This window comes from Diceros bicornis, chromosome 15, assembly GCF_020826845.1.
Source record: "Diceros bicornis minor isolate mBicDic1 chromosome 15, mDicBic1.mat.cur, whole genome shotgun sequence".
Classification (NCBI taxonomy): Eukaryota; Metazoa; Chordata; class Mammalia; order Perissodactyla; family Rhinocerotidae; genus Diceros; species Diceros bicornis.
Genome location: NC_080754.1, coordinates 65783640 through 65802859, shown reverse-complemented (window position 1 = coordinate 65802859; position 19220 = coordinate 65783640). Strand labels below are relative to the sequence as shown.

At 42.5% G+C, this 19220-nt stretch overlaps 1 protein-coding gene across 8 annotated transcripts in view; it reads right to left on the bottom strand.

The window, feature by feature from the left end:
* SCHIP1 (schwannomin interacting protein 1) overlaps window positions 1–19220 on the bottom strand; it is a 128324-nt gene that overhangs the window by 24399 nt on the left and 84705 nt on the right. For 6 of the 8 annotated variants that reach the window (XM_058556473.1, XM_058556472.1, XM_058556470.1 and 3 more), the window contains one exon: window positions 4004–4122. In XM_058556473.1, coding sequence (XP_058412456.1) covers window positions 4004–4122 — 119 coding nt within the window. Of the gene's footprint in view, window positions 1–3999; window positions 4123–6975; window positions 7624–17104; window positions 18144–19220 lie in introns of those variants that run through there. The other 2 variants (XM_058556476.1, XM_058556477.1) reach the window with 2 other exon arrangements.

Here is a 19220-nt window from a genome sequence, read left to right as displayed (position 1 = left end):
ATGAGGACTGGAAAGCAATAATTAAAGCCGCTATTTTTTAGATAATATTGTTTAAAAATCCCCAAGAATCTATAGAAAACTTTATTAGAAATAATAGAAGAGTAGAGAAATAATAGGTGCAATAATAACAAAGTGGCTAGATATAAGAAAAGTATACAAAGTAAGTCGCAATTCTGTTCACCAGCAGCAAACAATGAGAAAGCATTATCAAAGAGAATTTAAGATAATATCAGAATATCAAATATCTAGAAATAAATATAACAGAAGATATATAGTATCTTTAAATGGAAAATTATAAAACCCTATTAAGAAATATTCAATAAGATCTAAATAAAAGAGAGACAGGCCATGTTCATTGATAGAAAGATTTAATATTGTGAAAATGTAATTCTCCCCTAAATGGATCTATAGATTCAATGAAATTCCAGTCAAAATCCCAAGAGAGTATTTTGCTGAACATGATTAGATGATTTAAAATTTATATGGAAGAATAAAAAAGCAAGAAAAGGCAGTGCACTTCTGTAAAAAAAGAGTAAAGAGAGGGACTTGCCTGACCATAGCAGGGCTTACTTTGAAGCTATAGTAATTAAGACTGAATAGTATTAGTTCAGGGATAGAAACACTAACCAATGAAAAGAATGTATTCCCATTAGTGTACAGTATATACAGAAGTGGTCTGCCAGATCACTGACTAAAAGAAGGATTGTTTAATAAATATGATGGAGAAATGGTCAGGTGTATGGAAAAAGATGAAATTGGACTTCTCCTCCATACTCTAATCAAGAAACCAAATCCTGATTGATTATAGACTTTTAAAAAAAGCCAGCACTTTCAATTCTTGGTAGGAAATCTAGGTTACTGTCTTTTGGAACTTGGCTTAGAAGAAGATTTTTTGTATACAAGACACAGAAAGCACTGACTATAAAAGAAAAGTTAGATAAAAATCACTATATTAAAATTAAGAACCTCTGGTCATAAAAGATACATCGAGGAAGTGAAAAGGCAAGTTACAACCTGGGAGAAGGTATTTGCAATACATCCAACATATTAAGGATTAGCATCATGACTAAAGAACTTGAATAAATCAATAAAAAAAGCAAAAAGGGGGGCTGGCCCGGTCGCGTAGTGGTTAAGTTCATGCCCTCTGCTTCGGCGGCCCAGAGTTCGCAGGTTCGGATCCCGGGCGCAGACCTGCGCACTGCTCATCCAGCCATGCTGTGGCGGCGTCCCATATACAAAATAGAGGAGGATGGGCACAAATGTTAGCTCAGGGCCAATCTTCCTCAAGCAAAAAAGAGGAAGATTGGCAACAGATATTAGTTCAGGGCCAATCTTCCTCACACACACACACACACACACACACACACACAAACCAACAAAGAATCCACTAAAAATCTAGACATAAGACCCAAATAGACGTTTCATAGAAGGGAAAACAAAGATGTCTAATAAACACAATGAAATACCATTTAATACCCATTCAATTAACAAAAATGTAAAAGAAATCGGCAATATCAAGTGTTAGAAAGGCTATGGATCCACAAGGATCTCTGAAACTCTGGTAACTTGTTGGAATCATTTTGGAAAACAGTTTGGCATTATGTTCTAAATGTGAACATTTATGTTTTTCCTAATAATTCCACTCCTAGATGTACACCAAAGAGAAACCCGTGCACATGGACAGCAGAAGGCATGTACGAGAATGTTTATAATTATAAGCAGCATTGTTTACCAGAGCAGAAGCTTTGGAACAACCCAATGCCTATCATCAGAAGAGTGGCTGAATGAACTGTGATGTATTCACACAGTGGAACAGAGTACAGCAGTCAAAACCATAGACTGGCAAAAGGGAAAATGGGGCCATTTTAATTTCAGGAGAAACAATGACACTTCCCAAGTAATCATAGTTGACTACATGATTCAGTGTGAATAATATAAGATCTTAATACTGCAAAGATTGAACAGGTATTTGACCCCAAATTGTGAAATAATTATAAAGGGAGAATGGGGAGGATTAAATACATATGTCTGGGAAGGCTATAAGAGAGTTAAATCCCAATTCTCTATAGTTGGTTATCAATAGATAGTTATTTAAAAGTAAAAGCTAAGAAGATAAGCATTTTACTTAGAGATATGTAGGTAAATACTAGAAGAAATAGCCAAGGAGTTAAAAGTTATTGTTCCTGGAGAGTGGGACAAGGATAGAGTGTGATGGGACAGGGGACTGTTACTTTTATTTTGTGTTGTCATTATACACCTTGTAGTTATTATTAATTCTATTTTACTTTCAAAGCCATACATACAGACAGACATACATATATATAAATAAAACTTTGATTTTAAAACAAAAACCTCCCATTCGGACCAGATAGATATGACACTGCTGAGCACAGAGATGGGGTTTCTAGAAGAAAACTTTTTGGCCCTTTGGGGAATATTCAAGAGAAGTAGCAGAGATTTGTAAGACTATATGGTCCAATCTCCTCATTTTACAGAAATGAGGAAACTGAGGCATGGTAAAACTAAGTAAACTGTTCAAAGTCTCAAAATCAGAAGCTGACTAGGACTCATCTTCAGGTCTCCACGTCCCTGGGCCAGAGCTCTTCTGCCACATCCCACTGGGAGGGCAAAGAGCTGCTTCCACAGCTAAGGGCAAGGTTGACCTTCCGGCTCTGGACAGACACAGGAGAAGAGCAAGGGGACCTAAGAGACTGGGCTGGCACCCGGCTGGGGCAGAGATGCTGTAACATGTACAGCCAAACTACAGCTGCTGCCTTGATGGACTAACCCACCTGCAGTGACTCCTAAATATGCATATACATGAGCGTGTGTGCACTTTCTGATTTTTGCTGATTTAGATGAATCTCGAAGGATCAGACTAAAGTACAAGGCTTACTGAAAGCTGGATAGAATAGATTTAAACAGATGGTAAAGTGTCTAATTCCAGGCTCCCATGAAGGAGAGAGTGGAAATCTGTTGGTTGAATGAATGCACGAATGCTATCATGTGTCTCCCACACCTGGCTCAACATGGTCAAAATATCTAATATTTATACAGGGAATATTTGCTCTTAGAGAGCCCAAAGGAAGACACAGACATTCTAAGAAGAAACAGACATTTGGGGAGGCATCAGGAGAGCACTGCCAAGTCTCCAGTTACTACACCTTTATTAAAACAACGTTCTACGTGCTTTAATCACTCAGAATACCTGTACTATGAGGAGTTAACTTTGCAGATTGTCTATACCCTCACTAATCAAAGTGTGACTTGTGGACTGGCAGCATGGACATCAGCTGGGAGCTTGTTCGATGCAGAATCTTGAGTCCCACCTAGACCTACTGAATCAGAATCAGCATTTTAACAAAATCCCCAGGTGACTCATATGCACATTAACATTTGAGAAGCTCTGGTCTACAGCCTTGTTTTCTAGGTAAATTATAATTTTAATTGGAATTAGAAGCTATACAAATGACCAATGAAATCCTGAAATAAATTAAGATAAAGAAAAAACACCTGGAGGTCAGGTTAAGCACTGTAATCAACACTGAAAGATCAAAGCGGGGCTTGTATTTCTCAGTTACTGGGATTCACCGCAGTCCCATGTGTCAGGGGTGATGCTGGATACTTTGGGACTGCTTAATGGGAAATCTGGTGGTCTGCCACACTTCTCTAAGCATCTGCTGGCTTAAGAGTGTGGCTTGATTCCTCCATTACAGTGCAAAATCAGAATTGTGTCCAAAAAAAAAATGAAATACAGAAATCTGACCTTAAGTGGCTGGGCAAATGGGCCAAAAACTAAAAGTTTTTGGTTTTTTGGACAAAAACTGAAAAACAAACCCAACAAACAGGTGGGGAGCGGTCTGTCTAGAACTCAAATAAAGGTGGTAGTATTATGGGGAAAAAAAAATACCCGAGAATTTAAAGGATATCTTTTATTAGACATATAGTCAGATGACAAAAACCATTAGGCACATATCAGAAAATCAACTAAAAGAACACTCACCGAGAGGAAAGGCTTGGCTTCCCACTTTTGCTACAGCTGGTATAAATTCCTGGGCCATCATCAAAGAAGCTTCCAAGTGCCAACTTCTGTCGGATAGATTCTCGCTCATTTTTCTGTGCCTAAAATTTCAGGAAAAAAAAAAAAATGCCGATAAGTGGGCAGATACATCGCAACCATAAGCAGTCTAACTGCTAAGTTTCTTAGAGTTGTAACATTAGATGAAAAGTAAATAGCCACAGCACAAGACCACTTGAATTATTAAAAGCTGAAATTAAACTGGTCTCTCCTGGTTCCGCCTCTGCGGGCACTTTCAACTCTTCAGAGCCTTTTGTGATCACTGGTCTAGGAAATCACCATCATGGTACCCAGCAGTCTTCACCAAGACAGATCCAGATTATGTGGCGCTGTCATCTTTCTTCTTCTTACCTGCCAGATATGACCGAGTCAAGCTGTGGAGGCAAGCACTTTGTCCTAAATCAAATCGCTTTTAACTCACATGTGGCCCTTCCCTGGATCTTATCGTCTCTTCCTTACATTGTCCCTTCAGCCCACTTTCTCTACGGCAAGAACATTAATTCATTCAACCAACAGGCACCAAGCCTCTGTGAGATGGCAGGTGTCGCACTAGCGTGCCGGAGCACAGCCAAGGACGGACAGACCCAGCCCCTGCCTGTACCTAGCCTGTGGTCTTGATGGGGACTATTGCTTCTGTTCAAGAGTTATCCTGGTCTTACCAGGCTGAGAATGTGAGAAACCTTCACATCGTGTCTGGAGTAGCTGGAGAACTCGAATTGGCCCATCTGTTTCATATTCTGAAGGGCAGTCAGGTCGGTGTGCACAGGAAAAGAACTTGGTAAACTACACTACTGTGATAATTTGGATATGTTTACAACACTTGGCTTTTCATAAAAGTCCCATAAAAACTCACCATGCTGAACTTTTAAAGCCTTTAAACAACAGGAGAGAAGATTACAAATGATTTCCTTAGTTAAAAATAAAACAACTACAAAAAACAAACATAATGGGTGAGAAATCCTGGGGTGAGAATGAGGTTTCGGTGTTCTGTTTTGTGGGATGATGAAGGCTGTGAGAAGCACCATTTTACATTCTGAGCAGGGGGTAGAAGACTATGCTGAGCAAATTATATTACAAAACCCAGCTCACATGACTGGATGTGGCTATGGAAGCCATGATGGCCCCTTGATTCTCCCGGTAGAAGGTTCTGGAGCACATCACCAGTCCCCAGAAGTTACATGTGAAATCTCTGAGCCATCATCTGAGCATCACTGTGTCAGTGTGGTAAAATGTACAACCTGTGGGAAGAGCGGGCTGAAACATGGCTTCATTTCCCCTCAAGTGAAGGGCAGCAGACTGCAGGTTAAGGCTGCTCTGTCTCACATGGTGGTATAAGCCACATGTGGCTAATTACATTTGAATTAACAATTAACTAATTTAAATTAAAACTTCAGTTCCTCGGTCACACTAGCTGCATTTCAAGAGCTCCACAGCCACAGGTGGCTAGTGGATACCATACTGGACAGTGCAGATTAAAATATATGACAGCACAGTTCTGCTAAGACAGTGGTTCCCAATTGCCAGCTTCAACAGGCTGCATCAGAATTTCCTGGAGAGTCTATGAAATACACATTCCCACTGCTTCTCAGTCTTTTGGCTAAGATCAAATGTAAAGTACACATCCCCAGGCTCTAGCACCAGATGTTTAGTTTCAGTAGGATTGAGAACTTCTAGTTCAAGGAAAGCTCATCTCTCTTCTTTTCTCTAACATTTTTTAATCCTTGGACACCATAAGCATCCTTCAACTTCCACACTTAGCAATTATATCTGTCTACACAGATATCCTTCCATTTTGGCATATACTGATGGAACTGTGTCATACGAGGAGCTACAGTGTGTGTGGGTGTCTGTGCAACACAGCCACAAAGTGAAAGACTGGTTTTATCCAGACACATGCTGATTTCCTATTGTTTCCTGGGCTAGCACAGCACTGAGCCCTGAGAGGGTGCCCATAAGGTTGTAAAGGGAGCAAGAATGCTTTTAATTTCACTAACCACTTGCAACTGTGCTGCTGGGGGCCTTAATTAAAGCAACCCACCCTTCCAAATATGCAGGGCCGGTACTTGGCGATTGTCCTGCCAAAACAGAAGGCCATCACTTGACATCTTTATAACAAACTCATTGCAAAATCCCAAAATCTGCTGTGCAGATTTAGTGTAGTCAGTGAAGCTATTTCTCAATCCATGTAATAGACAAAAGAGATTCTCACCCAATCTCCTCTGTAGTCAGAAAACTGTCGAGTGGAACTGAATATCCAAACATACAATCAGCAGGTAATAACGTGAATGTTAATAACCAGTGTTCAACAACATGCTGGTGTTCCACATTAGCCTGGGTCTGGAAGAGGCTTTATTTAAAGAAAACACCTACCCTGAATGTGAGGTGTGAACACACCCTTGATTCCACATCTCTCTCTCTTGATTTACTGGGTCTGCTAGAGCGACAGATATGGGGGAAGGCCTGAAAAATATCTCTATTTACATTAATTACAATCTTTATACCCGAATACTTTATTAAGAGCTTAAAGAGAGCTGTTTTATAACACACAATCTTCTCCCCTTCTCTCTCTCTTTCTGGATCCCATTGAACAAATCAAGTATAAAAAATATAAACAGCACCCATAATCCCACCACTTAGACACAGATCATTGTAACATTTTGGTACTTTTGGTGTATTTCTTTCTAGTTTTTTTATCTTATGTATATTTTTCCTCTTTATAAAATTGAGATATTATTTATTTTGACAATTTCCATCATATTTAATATTCCTTAAAAACACAATTTTTAATGGCTGCATATTATTCTATCCTATGGAGTTACCTTCTATTGTTAGCCATTTGGGTTGTATCCAATTAAAAATAACCTAGAGATTAGCATTTTGACATAACCCATGCCCACCTTGTCTGACGATTTCCTCAGGAAGTGGAATCACCAGATCAGCTGAGTGTGAACATTTGTGGAGCTGAGTGTGAACAGTTGTGGAGCTGAGTGTGAACATTCCTGGAAGCGGAATCACCAGATCAGCTGAGTGTGAACATTCCTGGAAGTGGAATCACCAGATCAGCTGAGTGTGAACATTTGTGGAGCTGAGTGTGAACATTCCTGGAAGCGGAATCACCAGATCAGCTGAGTGTGAACATTCCTGGAAGCGGAATCACCAGATCAGCTGAGTGTGAACATTCCTGGAAGTGGAATCACCAGATCAGCTGAGTGTGAACATTTGTGGAGCTGAGTGTGAATATTCCTGGAAGCAGAATCACCAGATCAGCTGAGTGTGAACATTCCTGGAAGTGGAATCACCAGATCAGCTGAGTGTGAACATTCCTGGAAGTGGAATCACCAGATCAGCTGAGTGTGAACATTCCTGGAAGTGGAATCACCAGATCAGCTGAGTGTGAACATTCCTGGAAGCAGAATCACCAAATCAGCTGTGGGTGAACATTTGTGGAGGCTCTTGACACATTTTGTCACATTGCTCCAGGGAAAAGCTTTTCCAATTTACATGCCCACCAGCCACGTCAGAGCACAGCTCTCACTATATCCTGGCTAAAACTGAGGATTTTCACTGAAAAAAAAAAAAATGCTGTTGTTTTTAATTTTGAAACTGAGCATGAAGAGGTTAAAAAACCTGGGTATGTATCTGGTAACAATTTGATATGCAAAAAGTGGTATTCTTTTTAATTTCTTTGATTACCAGTAAGATTAAATATTTAAATGTTTTTTAGTTACTGTACTTGCTTTTCTCTGAATTACTCCTAGCTTTGCTTACTTTTCTATAAAGGTCTGAGAGTTTTGAAAGTTTTATATTAAAGGTATTTAGTCCTTTTGAGTTTTAAACCTAAGTGTTATGTACTTAAGTCAATAGCCTGCTTCTTCTGTCCTGTCCTTGATGGCTTTGTGCTTGGGAAGCCCTTCCCAGTCCAAAGGTAATGGATCTCACTTGATACTGGAGGATTAAATGAGAGATTTACGTAAATTCCTTAGCAGCAGTACCTGGCCCATGGTAACGTAAATCTGCCATAAATGGTATCTATTATGGTTAATCCTCCAACAATTACTGCTTTGAAGGTGAGGAAGCAGAGGGTGAAGGAAGGTTACTCTACTGTTAGCCAGGATTCAAGTCCGTCTTTCTGCTCCTCCACACTGACCAGTGAGGTGCCTAGGGGAATAATGGTGGACGCCATGTTGGGAACACAGGGTGAGACTTAAAGACTGATGGATTGTCTTCCCTGATACAGATGTGATGCTTTCTCAGAAAAGGAGAAAACTCTTGACTGCAAAGCACACATTCCAAGGCCCAATCATAACCACAAATATTTGCAATGCAAATACCTTCTCCTCAGAGCCGCTTTCCTCGACACCACTGCTCAATCTTCATTTTGGAACAAATGCGATTTCTAATGTTTCAAGTAACTATGATTCAACTAACTAGTAAAACAGTTTTTCTCTTAAAATTCAACAATTGGAAACTAATTTCCTTTTGGTGGCCCACATGTGTAAGAGTGTGTGTGTGTGTGTGTGTGGTTTCAAAGTTCTTTTGTTCTCTAAGGAATTATACCTGCAGGGCAATTATGTCTTCCAACTCCCCAAAGGCCAAAGATGCCCCAGGGTGAGGAATAGGAAAAGAGATAGGCTGACTCAAAGCTACACTGTTTGGCTGCGTTTAAGGTAAGGGGAGCCTCGTCCACTCCTAAAACGGTCTTGGGAAAGACCCTTGTAAAACATCTAAAATTGACAATGCTAGCAAAAAGCAGAAGGACAACTGAGGAGCAGTGCTCACCACTGTGAGACAGAAAAGGAGGCAGGACCAGGATGCAAGTCAACCTGCACTTAGAAACTCCCCACTGTCCTCTCCTGCCGCTGAATTCCCTATGGCCACCCGGCGCCCGGGCAGACAAGGCTCACAGTGGCTTCCGAGGGCGATGCGAGCTGCCACCTCAGGACACAGCCCACAGGGCACGCTCAGACACCACACACCAAGGCTCAGCCTCCGCACGGCGCCACTGCTCTGCTGCAAGGCCCGAAACTTGACAAGATCAAACAGGGGTAGTGGGTAAATGACATAAAAAGCAGAATATTTTGTTTGGGGAGATACTGTCCATCTCCAAACCCAGTACCTCCCAAAGTCCTTTCCACACTTTCTTCAGGCTGTGACGGGTCTCCATCCTGCACATCAATTACCTTCCTGAGACCCCTCAGGTCCTGCCTTCGTCCCTCTGCCCAGTTCTGCTTGCTAGTAGCATCTCGGTACCTCTGGTGTCTGAAGCAGGAGCCCTCTAGTCTTTCACATAGCAATTTGCACATAAATTTATAAGCTGAAGATTGGGTATCTTCTGCATTTCTAAAATTTATTTAATTAACAAACTGTATTTTTGTGGGGGCAGCTGTGGGGCCACTAGGGTTCTCAGGAACACTTTGGGAAATAACATCGTAAAACTAAACCTAGAGCCAGCTGGTGCTCAGGGCACTGCAAACAGCTGCTTCCTTCTGACTCCTGCACAGACAACGAAACCCACGGAGCCGGAAAGGGCCTGTCTGGCCAAGAGGAAGGGGTTCCTTCAGCTCCCCAAAGGAGGAAGATACTGAAAGACGCTCGGCCTAGAGACTCAGAGGACCCTACTGCTGGGAGTGGCCCAATGGGGCCGTGGGGATACACGCAAGTGTAGGCTGGGAGCAGCAACAAGCAGGCCTGGACACGGTTCAGCTGTGGGAAAGGCGAGTGGGGAAAGCACACCGGACCCTCCGATTTCCTGTCCTCTGTCTCTTCCCTGGGTTGACCTTCTGGCCTCTCCAGCTCCGTTTGCTTCTTACTTCACCTGTTCACATGGTACTGACAGAACCTGCGACGAGTGGACGTGCTTGTTTCAGAATGCTGTCTCAGTACTCAATTCACTACGAACCCTGGAAGGTACCACTTCCAGCAGCCTCCTGTCTGCACTGCTGAATTGTTCCCTGGTCAGTGCTGCTCACACTTCAGGGCGCATATGAATCACCTGGGGATCTTGCTAAGACCCAGACTCTCCTTCAGGGGCAGGGCCTGAGATTCTGCATTTCTAACAAGCCCCAGGAGCTGTGAGGGGTTAGATGCCTCACACAAGGTCCTCTCTAAGTTTAAGAAGCCTCAAGGGCTTGAACACTCTTTCTCCCTCTTCTACATTGGTGCTATATACACAGGCAGCAGGAGATGCCTGTGACAGCAATGAAGTAAACACTTTCCACCAATGGGAAAGAGAAAAGAAAGGTGTTGCTGAGGAAAATCTTCCTGAGGACTGGGGCTGCATTATTCCAGAAGCTGATGAAAACACTGGTCCCCCAAGGCCCATAAAGGGACTCAGGATGCCAGGAGGTTGCTGTGACACCAGTGTGCAAAGTGGAGAACTGCATAGGTGGACACCCACACATGAAGTGGCCCTCTCTTCGTCACAAGTTTCTTTAAACCAGGGGTTCTCAAACTTGAGTATGCTTGAGAATCACCTGGAGGGCTTTTAAACAGACTATTTTTTTGATTCAGAAGGTCTGGGGTGGGGGTGAGAAAGTGCATTTTGAACAATGCACCCAGATGATGCTGATGCGGCTGGCTCAGACACTCTGGGAGCCATGGCTTTAAACAATTTAACAGATCAAGTAGCTAGATGAAACCCAGAGTTGGTTCCTCTTTAACTGAGCACAAATCTGTTCCATGTGGAATGGCCAGGCCCTGGATCCAGGTGGATTTCATTTGTAGCCATCTGGCTTCTGCCAAGGCCTTGCCAGGATGCCTGTTTTGAAGCAATTAATGATCCCCTTGCTTCAATGCAATCTACTGCCTAGTGATATCCGGCATGACGGCCGTTAGCCGCATCCACCAGGGAGTGCAGCTGGGATCCGGGAGCACCCTACAGAGAAGCACTCTTCCTTTAGCAAGATGGGAGTCACTCTCACTTCTCTCCTCAGCTTGGAAGAAACACAGCTTTACTCCAACATCTGGGGGCAACAGGCCAGTGTGGGGAGGCTGAGGCTCTCAAATACCAGGAACCAGAAGCACAGAACTTGTTTGTTCATTAGGCAAATTTTATTAATGTTCTTTAAAACAACAAAAATCAAATAGAAAACCCAAATGTACTGACGTTACTTTCTAATTATTTTGTCACTGAAACAACTACAAGATCAAAATATGAAAACAATATTCTATAAGAAAATAAATGGTATGCTTTTCAATGCCAGTGCATAAATACTGGCACCATGGAAGTTATTTCAAGTTCTTGCATCTTATTTTATCCCCTGGGAAGAGCCTTTCAATTATTAGTAGAAATATAAGTTAAATAACCTGGTATCTTTCCACTGTTATCACTGAATGGATACAAAGTCTGGACATTTTCTTTTCAGTTTGTATTTTCGACATTCGCCATTTCAGACACTTACACTAAACTGTCCAGAAAGGTTTCCTGAAATGCTATTGAAATCTCTTATTTTTGCATCCTTGCATCGATCTGCCTAAACAAGTCCTCTGGACGAGGTGTCAGCTGGGCTGTTAGGCAATGTTGAGACCTGTGTTCAGCTTGCTCAGCATCAGTACTCATGGGAGAGCCGGCCTTGGAAACCTACAGTCCAGGATGGGCAGCCAAGGGGAAGGACTCTAGGGTCCAGGGCCTTCTGACACCTGTTTTGAGAACTGGCCAACATCAAAAGCGTTGGGATGCCAGCTCAGAGGATGGAGATGTTTGTTTACAATTAGTTAGCCCTGAGGATGGTTTTGCCTATCGTCTGCATTCCTTCTCCTCATGCTACAGGGAGGCGATATGAACAGAAGTAGGCAGGCAGAAGGGCTGTTGTGCAGAGTCCCTAACACTTGAATATGCTAATCTTTAAGGACGGGAGCAAAGGTATTTAACCAACACCTTTGTTAGGTGCTGAAATGCAGTAGCCACTTACTGGCGGAATGGGGCCTTTGATGAAGGAGCAGGAGCCCAAGAGGCAGTCCACAAAGACGCCTGCTGCAGTGGAAGCGTTCCAACATTAAATCCTAAAGGGATACAGTTCAAAACTCAAGTTTTCCTCCCCTGTGAGCAGTGTATCCAAAACACAAACTGCTGGGAGGAGCATCCTGAGCTCTCTCTGGTTCTCAAATGGTCGCCTAGAGAGACCATAGTTAGTCCCCCCTTATCCTCGGGGAAGTAGTACTGAACTCTATATATACTACGTTTTTTCCTACACGTACATACCTATGATAAAGTTTAATTTATAAATTAGGCACGGGAAGAGATTAACAACAAAAACTAGTAAAACAGAACAAATAACAATATACTGTAACAAAAGTTATGTGAATGTGGTCTCCCTCTCTCTCAAAATATCTTATTCTACTATATTTTCAGACTGGGGTTGACCGCAGTAGCTGAAACCTTGGATGAGGAGGACTAGTGTACCTTTTAACACAGGGCAATGTTATCTGGGGACTCTATTTTTAACAGGTACCATTTTAGAAGTCTGTAAAACCATCACAGTCATTCAGTATCAGTGCCAGAACACAACAGCCCAAAACACCTCCTGCATGTTATGAAACAGCCAAACCCCAAGCCACCACCAGGAGGCTGGTGGACTCAGTCTCCCGAGTCAGGGTGGACTCAGGAACCGAGAGAGCCAGACATGGGCACGTGACCAGAAAGGAGGCAGGAGTGCAGGAGGTCTGGGGTCAAGAAGACCCAAGTTAACATCCTGATTCTGACACTTCCTACTGTAGGTTATTGAAACTCTTTAAGCCTCAGTTTATTTTTTTGAAAAAAGATACTACTACTTATCTTTTAGGTTCTTTTAAGGATTAAATGAAATACTACAGAGAAAGTACTTGGCACAGTGCCCAACCCTGAGAGGAACTTATTAAATGGCAGCTATTGCTAATGCTCAAGGGAGGGGTGGAGTAAGCTGGTGAGAAGAGTGTAGAAAAGGATAAAAGAGACCAGAAATGTCCAGAACAGGCAAATCCATAAAGATAAAAAGTAGATTAATGGCTGAGGGGGAAGAGGGGAATGGGGAGTAATTGCTAATGGCCGCAGGGTTTCTTTTGGGGGTGATGAAAATGTTCTGGAGTTATATAGTACTGGTTTGCGCAATCTTATGAATACACTAAAAACCATCAAAGTGTACACTTTAAAATGGTGAATTTTATGGTGTGAATCATATCTCAATTTAAAAAAATAATCACACATGGTTGGATTATTTTTTTAAATTGAGATATGATTCACAAACCACACAACTGGAGACTGTGGTTACCTGAAACGAGCCATTCCTGAGCACGCTGGCTCACCGAGGTGTGCCACAGGGTGAAACGATGGAGAGAACCTGGAACTAGGCACCACGAGCCTTCAGATTTATAATGTCTAAGACCAACCAGGCCAACTCCTCCCTTGAAAGAAAAGGAGCCCCCGGCCCAGAAAGCAGAAGAGACTGTCCCCGGATGAGGAGATGGGGCTAGGCTCCAGGGCTCAGGAACTGAATAGTTCTTCAGCTGTATTCAGCCCGCACAGATAGGAAGACGGAGGGTTAATGGAGGTCACCGCCACTCTTCCTCAGTAATTGTGTGGGGAGGGCAGGGCTCTTGTCTGGAACGGCAGCTGGCATTCTGTCTTCCTGTTTACTGCAGTTTATCTCAAGCAGTCGTTTCCATTCACCTTTTAAAAGAAACATGAGGCGCAGCTGTGGCTTCACTTTAAATATTGTTCCGTCCAGGTTTTTAGTTTTTTCACGGGCTCCTCCCTAATCTTTCACCCTAATTGGATGCAGAGTGCTAAAGACAGCACCTCGGAGCAACAAAGCTCGGCGAGCCGGCCCTCCTGCCCTCCAACCACACACAGCCTGTCCCCAGCTCCTTATTCTGCAAAGAGCAGCCTGGGAAAAGAAGGCAAGACCTGCTTCCCTGTGTTTGCTCTGCTCTGGGACAAAGTGGGAGCCAGTCTTCTGCTGTCTTCTCTGTTCCATTTTCTTGCTTTCCTTTCTCTCTCTCCATTGGTGTAATCTGGATCTTTCCCTGGCCCTGAGACAGTACAGGCTCTACACTTCCTAGGTGCGCACAGGCAATGTGAACGTTCTTCCAGGCAGCAGCAATTCCACGTCAGCTGATTGCTGTGCCTCCTGCTTTGGACTGTAAGCTCCCTGCAGGAAAGCCCAGTCTCCCTTCTGTGATCCTGGCCCCAAGCACAATGCCAGGCACACAGGAGGGCTCTTGGTGAGTGATGGCCGAAGGAATTAGGACCCTGACCCGCATGTCGCCGGCCACGGTGATCCCGAAGCACCTCAGCTGTGGGGTCTTTACCAGAGGTCAGAGGTTGCTCAGAAAGGCAGGGCAATAATGGCCTCAACATACACACCTCGGATTCTGCCAGGGTGCAGGCTTTCCTTCCTAAATATTAAGATCTGCTTTCTGTTGATAGTTTTACTACTACTACTGAATTAACCAGAGGTCCTTAATAGAATATCTTTCTTACCATCAGGGCCTTCCCCAAGGAAAAGAAACAGATGCTTACTCCTTTCCTTCCTTTGCCTCGATGGAATCTAATTTTAGTCATCAGCAAGTGACCTTTCTCCTGAAGGCTGTTTGTCTGACGCGAAAACAACCTTGCAAAATCATCCCTATACGCATGTGGTACTTATAAGTGCAATCGGTATAGGAAACTCTATTGTACCTAACCAGGGGTATACCAATTTTCCAATTATGTTTGACAACTAACCTCAAAGTGACAGGAGGTGAGAGAAGAAATTATTAAAATTTTTATTTTTATTTATACTTAAACAAGTTGTTTTTTAAAATATCTATTTGTGTATATGTTTTATACATGCATTATACATTTTTACAGTGGTTTATTGTATAATTTATGAAGAAAATATATGTATGTTAGAGACACAGGCTCAAAGACATTTTACTGATGGATACCAGGTCAAAAAACCCTGCAGACCACTGCTTAATGGCATCTAATTTTCTACTTAATCACACAGCAAAATTATTAGAGAAAAAAACTTAGAAAAGGAAGATTCTAATTGGGAAAAGTGATTTTTATACTAGTTAACTGTTTTCCTATTGTTTATATTTTAAAGAAAGCATATGTTGCCCAGGTTCACTAGAAGTTCGTGATACAATTATCAATGTTGTACCTTCATAGTACACTATTAATCAACACCTTCATAAACATGACATGCATAAATTTGAAAGCACTCTGCCTGAGAAAGGAAGTTACAAGCTGAAATAACCAGAGAACAATGCTCATGTTCAGGGTCCAGAGCGATACAGACTGATCTCTGGCCATCCCGCATATCCAGAAGTTTCATCTGGTGGTCTTTTGTAGCAACCTCTCGGATACGATTTCTCGAGACCACGTGTGGCCTTCTCCTGCCTTAGTGAGAGCACAGATTCCACAGCGCAGCGCATCAGCACTCACTCCCTCCAGGCGTTGGGTCTCTCTCAGTTTCCGCGCGGGATAAAACTACAGTGGTCCTTAACACTATTGTTATCGCATTAGCAACAGTATGTCTTTCATTTTCCCTAAGTGCAGACTGACCTACACTTCTGCGTCTCACAAAGAAAACCATGACAGTCTTTTGGCCCTGAAAGTGGAGGTGGCAGGAGAACCGTGCACTAGTCCTGCTGGGCTGGGTAAGAGACTCTGACAGCTGGGTGTGCCCAGCCTGGTCTGCACACCGGCTTCTGGCGGAGGGGACAGCTGAGGAGTGTCAGGGTTTCAGGATTCTGTGCACTTAGCACCTTGGGCACTTGTTCCCTTCTCGGGGATCACGAGGGACAAAAACCACACAGGGCCACATGACCAGTCATTTAAACCTCTTTTACATATTTAAGTTTCAGCTTCCGGAGAAAGAACATCAACTACAGTGAACGCTCTAAGAAATAAAGTACATACTGAAAACAGACCCATACATACAGTAATGTATATAAGATATAAAGGGCCATATAGTATATCATTATACTTAAGGATCTATCAAGATAGAAGCTTCTTTCTATATCTCACTCTGGGGAAAAAAAAAAGTTAGTGACATATTTGATCAAATTAAAAATTTAGCAGCGAGTTTTTTTTGTGTTTCTTTTTTTCGGTGAGGAAGATTAGCCCTGAGCTAACATCTGTGCCAGTCTTCCTCTATTTTGTACATGAGATGCCTGCCACAGCATGGCTGACGAGCAGTGTAGGTCCGTGCCCAGGATCTGAACCCATGAACCCAGGCCGCTGAAGTGCAACGTGCTGAACTTAACCTCTACACCACGGGGCCAGCCCCATTTTAGCAGCAAGTTTTACTTTTTCAGGAGACCGTGTTAACTGATATTTGCCTCTGAGGGGAAAGAGGTCTTGCTCTCCAGGTCCGTGACGGAAGGGCCTGTTCTTCATACCGTGCTGTGTTGTGACCTACACTTGACTCAGGGAGGATAATAAGGGGAGGACACAGTGTGTGTTTAGCCTTCTGTGGACAGAAAAGCATATACTTGTAGTTTAGTTTCATGACCTGACTCATATAACTAAAGCTATTTTTACCTGGGCCTGTTATTACCAGACAATTACCATAGAAAACATGCTAAAAATATATTTACTGACTTTCAAAAGAAAAGGCAAGCAAAGAATTATCAATTTTTTAAAACCCCACACTTCTCTTAGTAAAATTTTATATTTTTCATTGTTAAAAAAGTCAAACTTAGGTTAAACATCCTAGTAATTATTTATTGCAGGTGAAGTGTCAACAATGTCAATAATTTAAGAAATTATTCCTTTATATAAAAAGCCTGCCTAGCAACTAAATGCACAATAAAACTTTTTCAACTTTGAATATCAACATGTGTATTCCAGTTACTGCTATAATATATTAATGAACACAAGCTGGGAAAAGCAGAAAGAAGAGCTCTCCTAGCTAATGCATTTAATTCTGCGCTTCTAGCTTTCCTGAATATATTGACGGCAATGGCCACTGAGTGTGGAATTTGGCCACTCCTCAAGGGTGATCTTTCTCCACTTAGAAAAATGGTCCGATTGTTTACAAACAAAAGAGCTCTCCCTCTTACCTTTTTAGAATTCCCCTCCACATCCAGTGGGGATTCTTGACTCATGATGTCATCCATTCCACCGCTGTCCAAATTCATCCTTTAACTCTTTAGAATTTCACCTAAGAAATCACCTCCCATGAATTCTGATAGGCTGATGTGCCAACTGCCCAGTGGTAACTGCTCATGCTGACATGGAGAGTCAGCTGAGAGGCTGTGCCCGGCTGTGCGTGTCCTTGCCCCGCTCTGTCCCAGAGACACCGCCCTGCCCAGCCTCCCTGGTCAGTTCTGCATTCCGGCACAGGGCAGTTGCTATTCTCCGAGGCTCACTCTGCCCTGACAGTCGGCTTGTTGAGAGTCCAGCCTTTCCCGTCTGCTGTCACCTTCCCCTGAATGATCCCGCCTGGATTCCTCTCAAGGAAAAGCTGCTTCAACTCCCCAACTCCCCGCTTCAGGCCTAAGTGTGCACAGGAGCTCTGCGAGGCGACTAGCAGCCTTGTTCTGAACCAGGGTATCGTGTGGGATAAAAATAGATGCAGACACCCAGCCTAGCAGACTTCACCAGTAAGTTACAAGTTGGTATCCCACGATGAAATGAAAACAGGACAATTTAAAGGCAAACCTGTGAGACAGACGTTTGCTTTTCTTTCCTCTTTTTCCTATAACCTATCGTTTCTTAGAATCAGACGTAGAGGTCTCATCTTCTGGTAGAAGCCTGAGCACGAGGATGCAATTTATTTCCAAGATAGAGAAGGACCCCTTTCTGCCCCAGGATCAGTGCTTTGTTCCATTAATATAGGCAAGAGAAAAAGATCCATCAACTTTTCTTTAAAATTCAGCCAGTGGCAGGCTTGTTCACAAAAGAGAGTGTTCCTTTCTGCTGCTCTTTTTACCCTTTTCCCATGGCTTTGGTTTTGTTTACTGGCTTTACATACAGAGAAGGAAAAGGCCCACAGCTGGAGGATGTTTGGTGCAAGAAGCAAACAGAAGAGCACATACAAACACATACTTGTCATTACTGAATTACTACAGCCATAAACTAAAAAATACACCTACTATTTACTTAAAAAACAATAGTTACTGTTTGCAGGAGAAATGGGCCAAAGAAGAATTCCAAGGCCAAGCCTCCATTTGGCAACACCATCTTACACTCTGCTATGCTGAGACAGAAGGCAGCATAGGTACTAGTCAGTACATTTTCCAATATGAATCCTCGACCAATCTCAACGCTATCAAGAACAGAGTTCTAAAGCAAAAATGCCATTCAATTAAAAAGCTTCTGCAGAGCAAAGGAAACCATTAACAAAACGAAAAGATAACCCACCAACTGACAGAAAATGTTTGCAAATCACATATTCAACAAAGGTTTAATTTCCAAAATATATAAAGAACTCAAACAATTTAACAACAAAAAAATGAACAACCCAATCAAAACATAGGCAAAGAGTATGAACAGACATTTTTCCAAAGAAGATATACAAGTGGCCAACACACACATGAAAAGATGTTTAACATCACTAATTATTAGGGAAATGCAAATCAAAACTACAATGAGATATCACCTCACACCTGTCAGAATGCAAGACAGGAAATAACAAGTGTTGGAGAGGATGTGGAGAAAAGTGAACCCTCATACACTGCTGGTGGGAAAGCAAACTCGTGCAGCCACTATGGAAAACAGTATGCAGATTTCTCAAAAAATCAAAAATAGAAACACCATATGATCCAGCTATTCCACTCCTGGGTATTTATCCAAAGAACATGAAATCAACAATTCAAAGAGATTTATGCACCCCTATGTTCACTGCAGGATTATTCACAATAGCCAAGACCTGGAAGCAACCCAAGTGCCCATCAACTGATGAATGGATAAAGAAGATGTGGTGTATCTATATACAATGGAATACTACTCAGCCGTAAAAAAGACAAGAACCGTGCCATTTGCAACAACATGGATGGACCTTGAGGGTATTATGTTGAGTGAAATAAGCCAGACCAGAGAAAGACAAACACGGTATGATTTCACTCATATGTGGAGGATAAACAAACACATAGATAAGGAGAACAGATTAGTGGTTACCAGAGGGGAAGGGGGTGGAGGGAGGGCAAAAGGAGTAAAGGGGCACATTTGTATGGT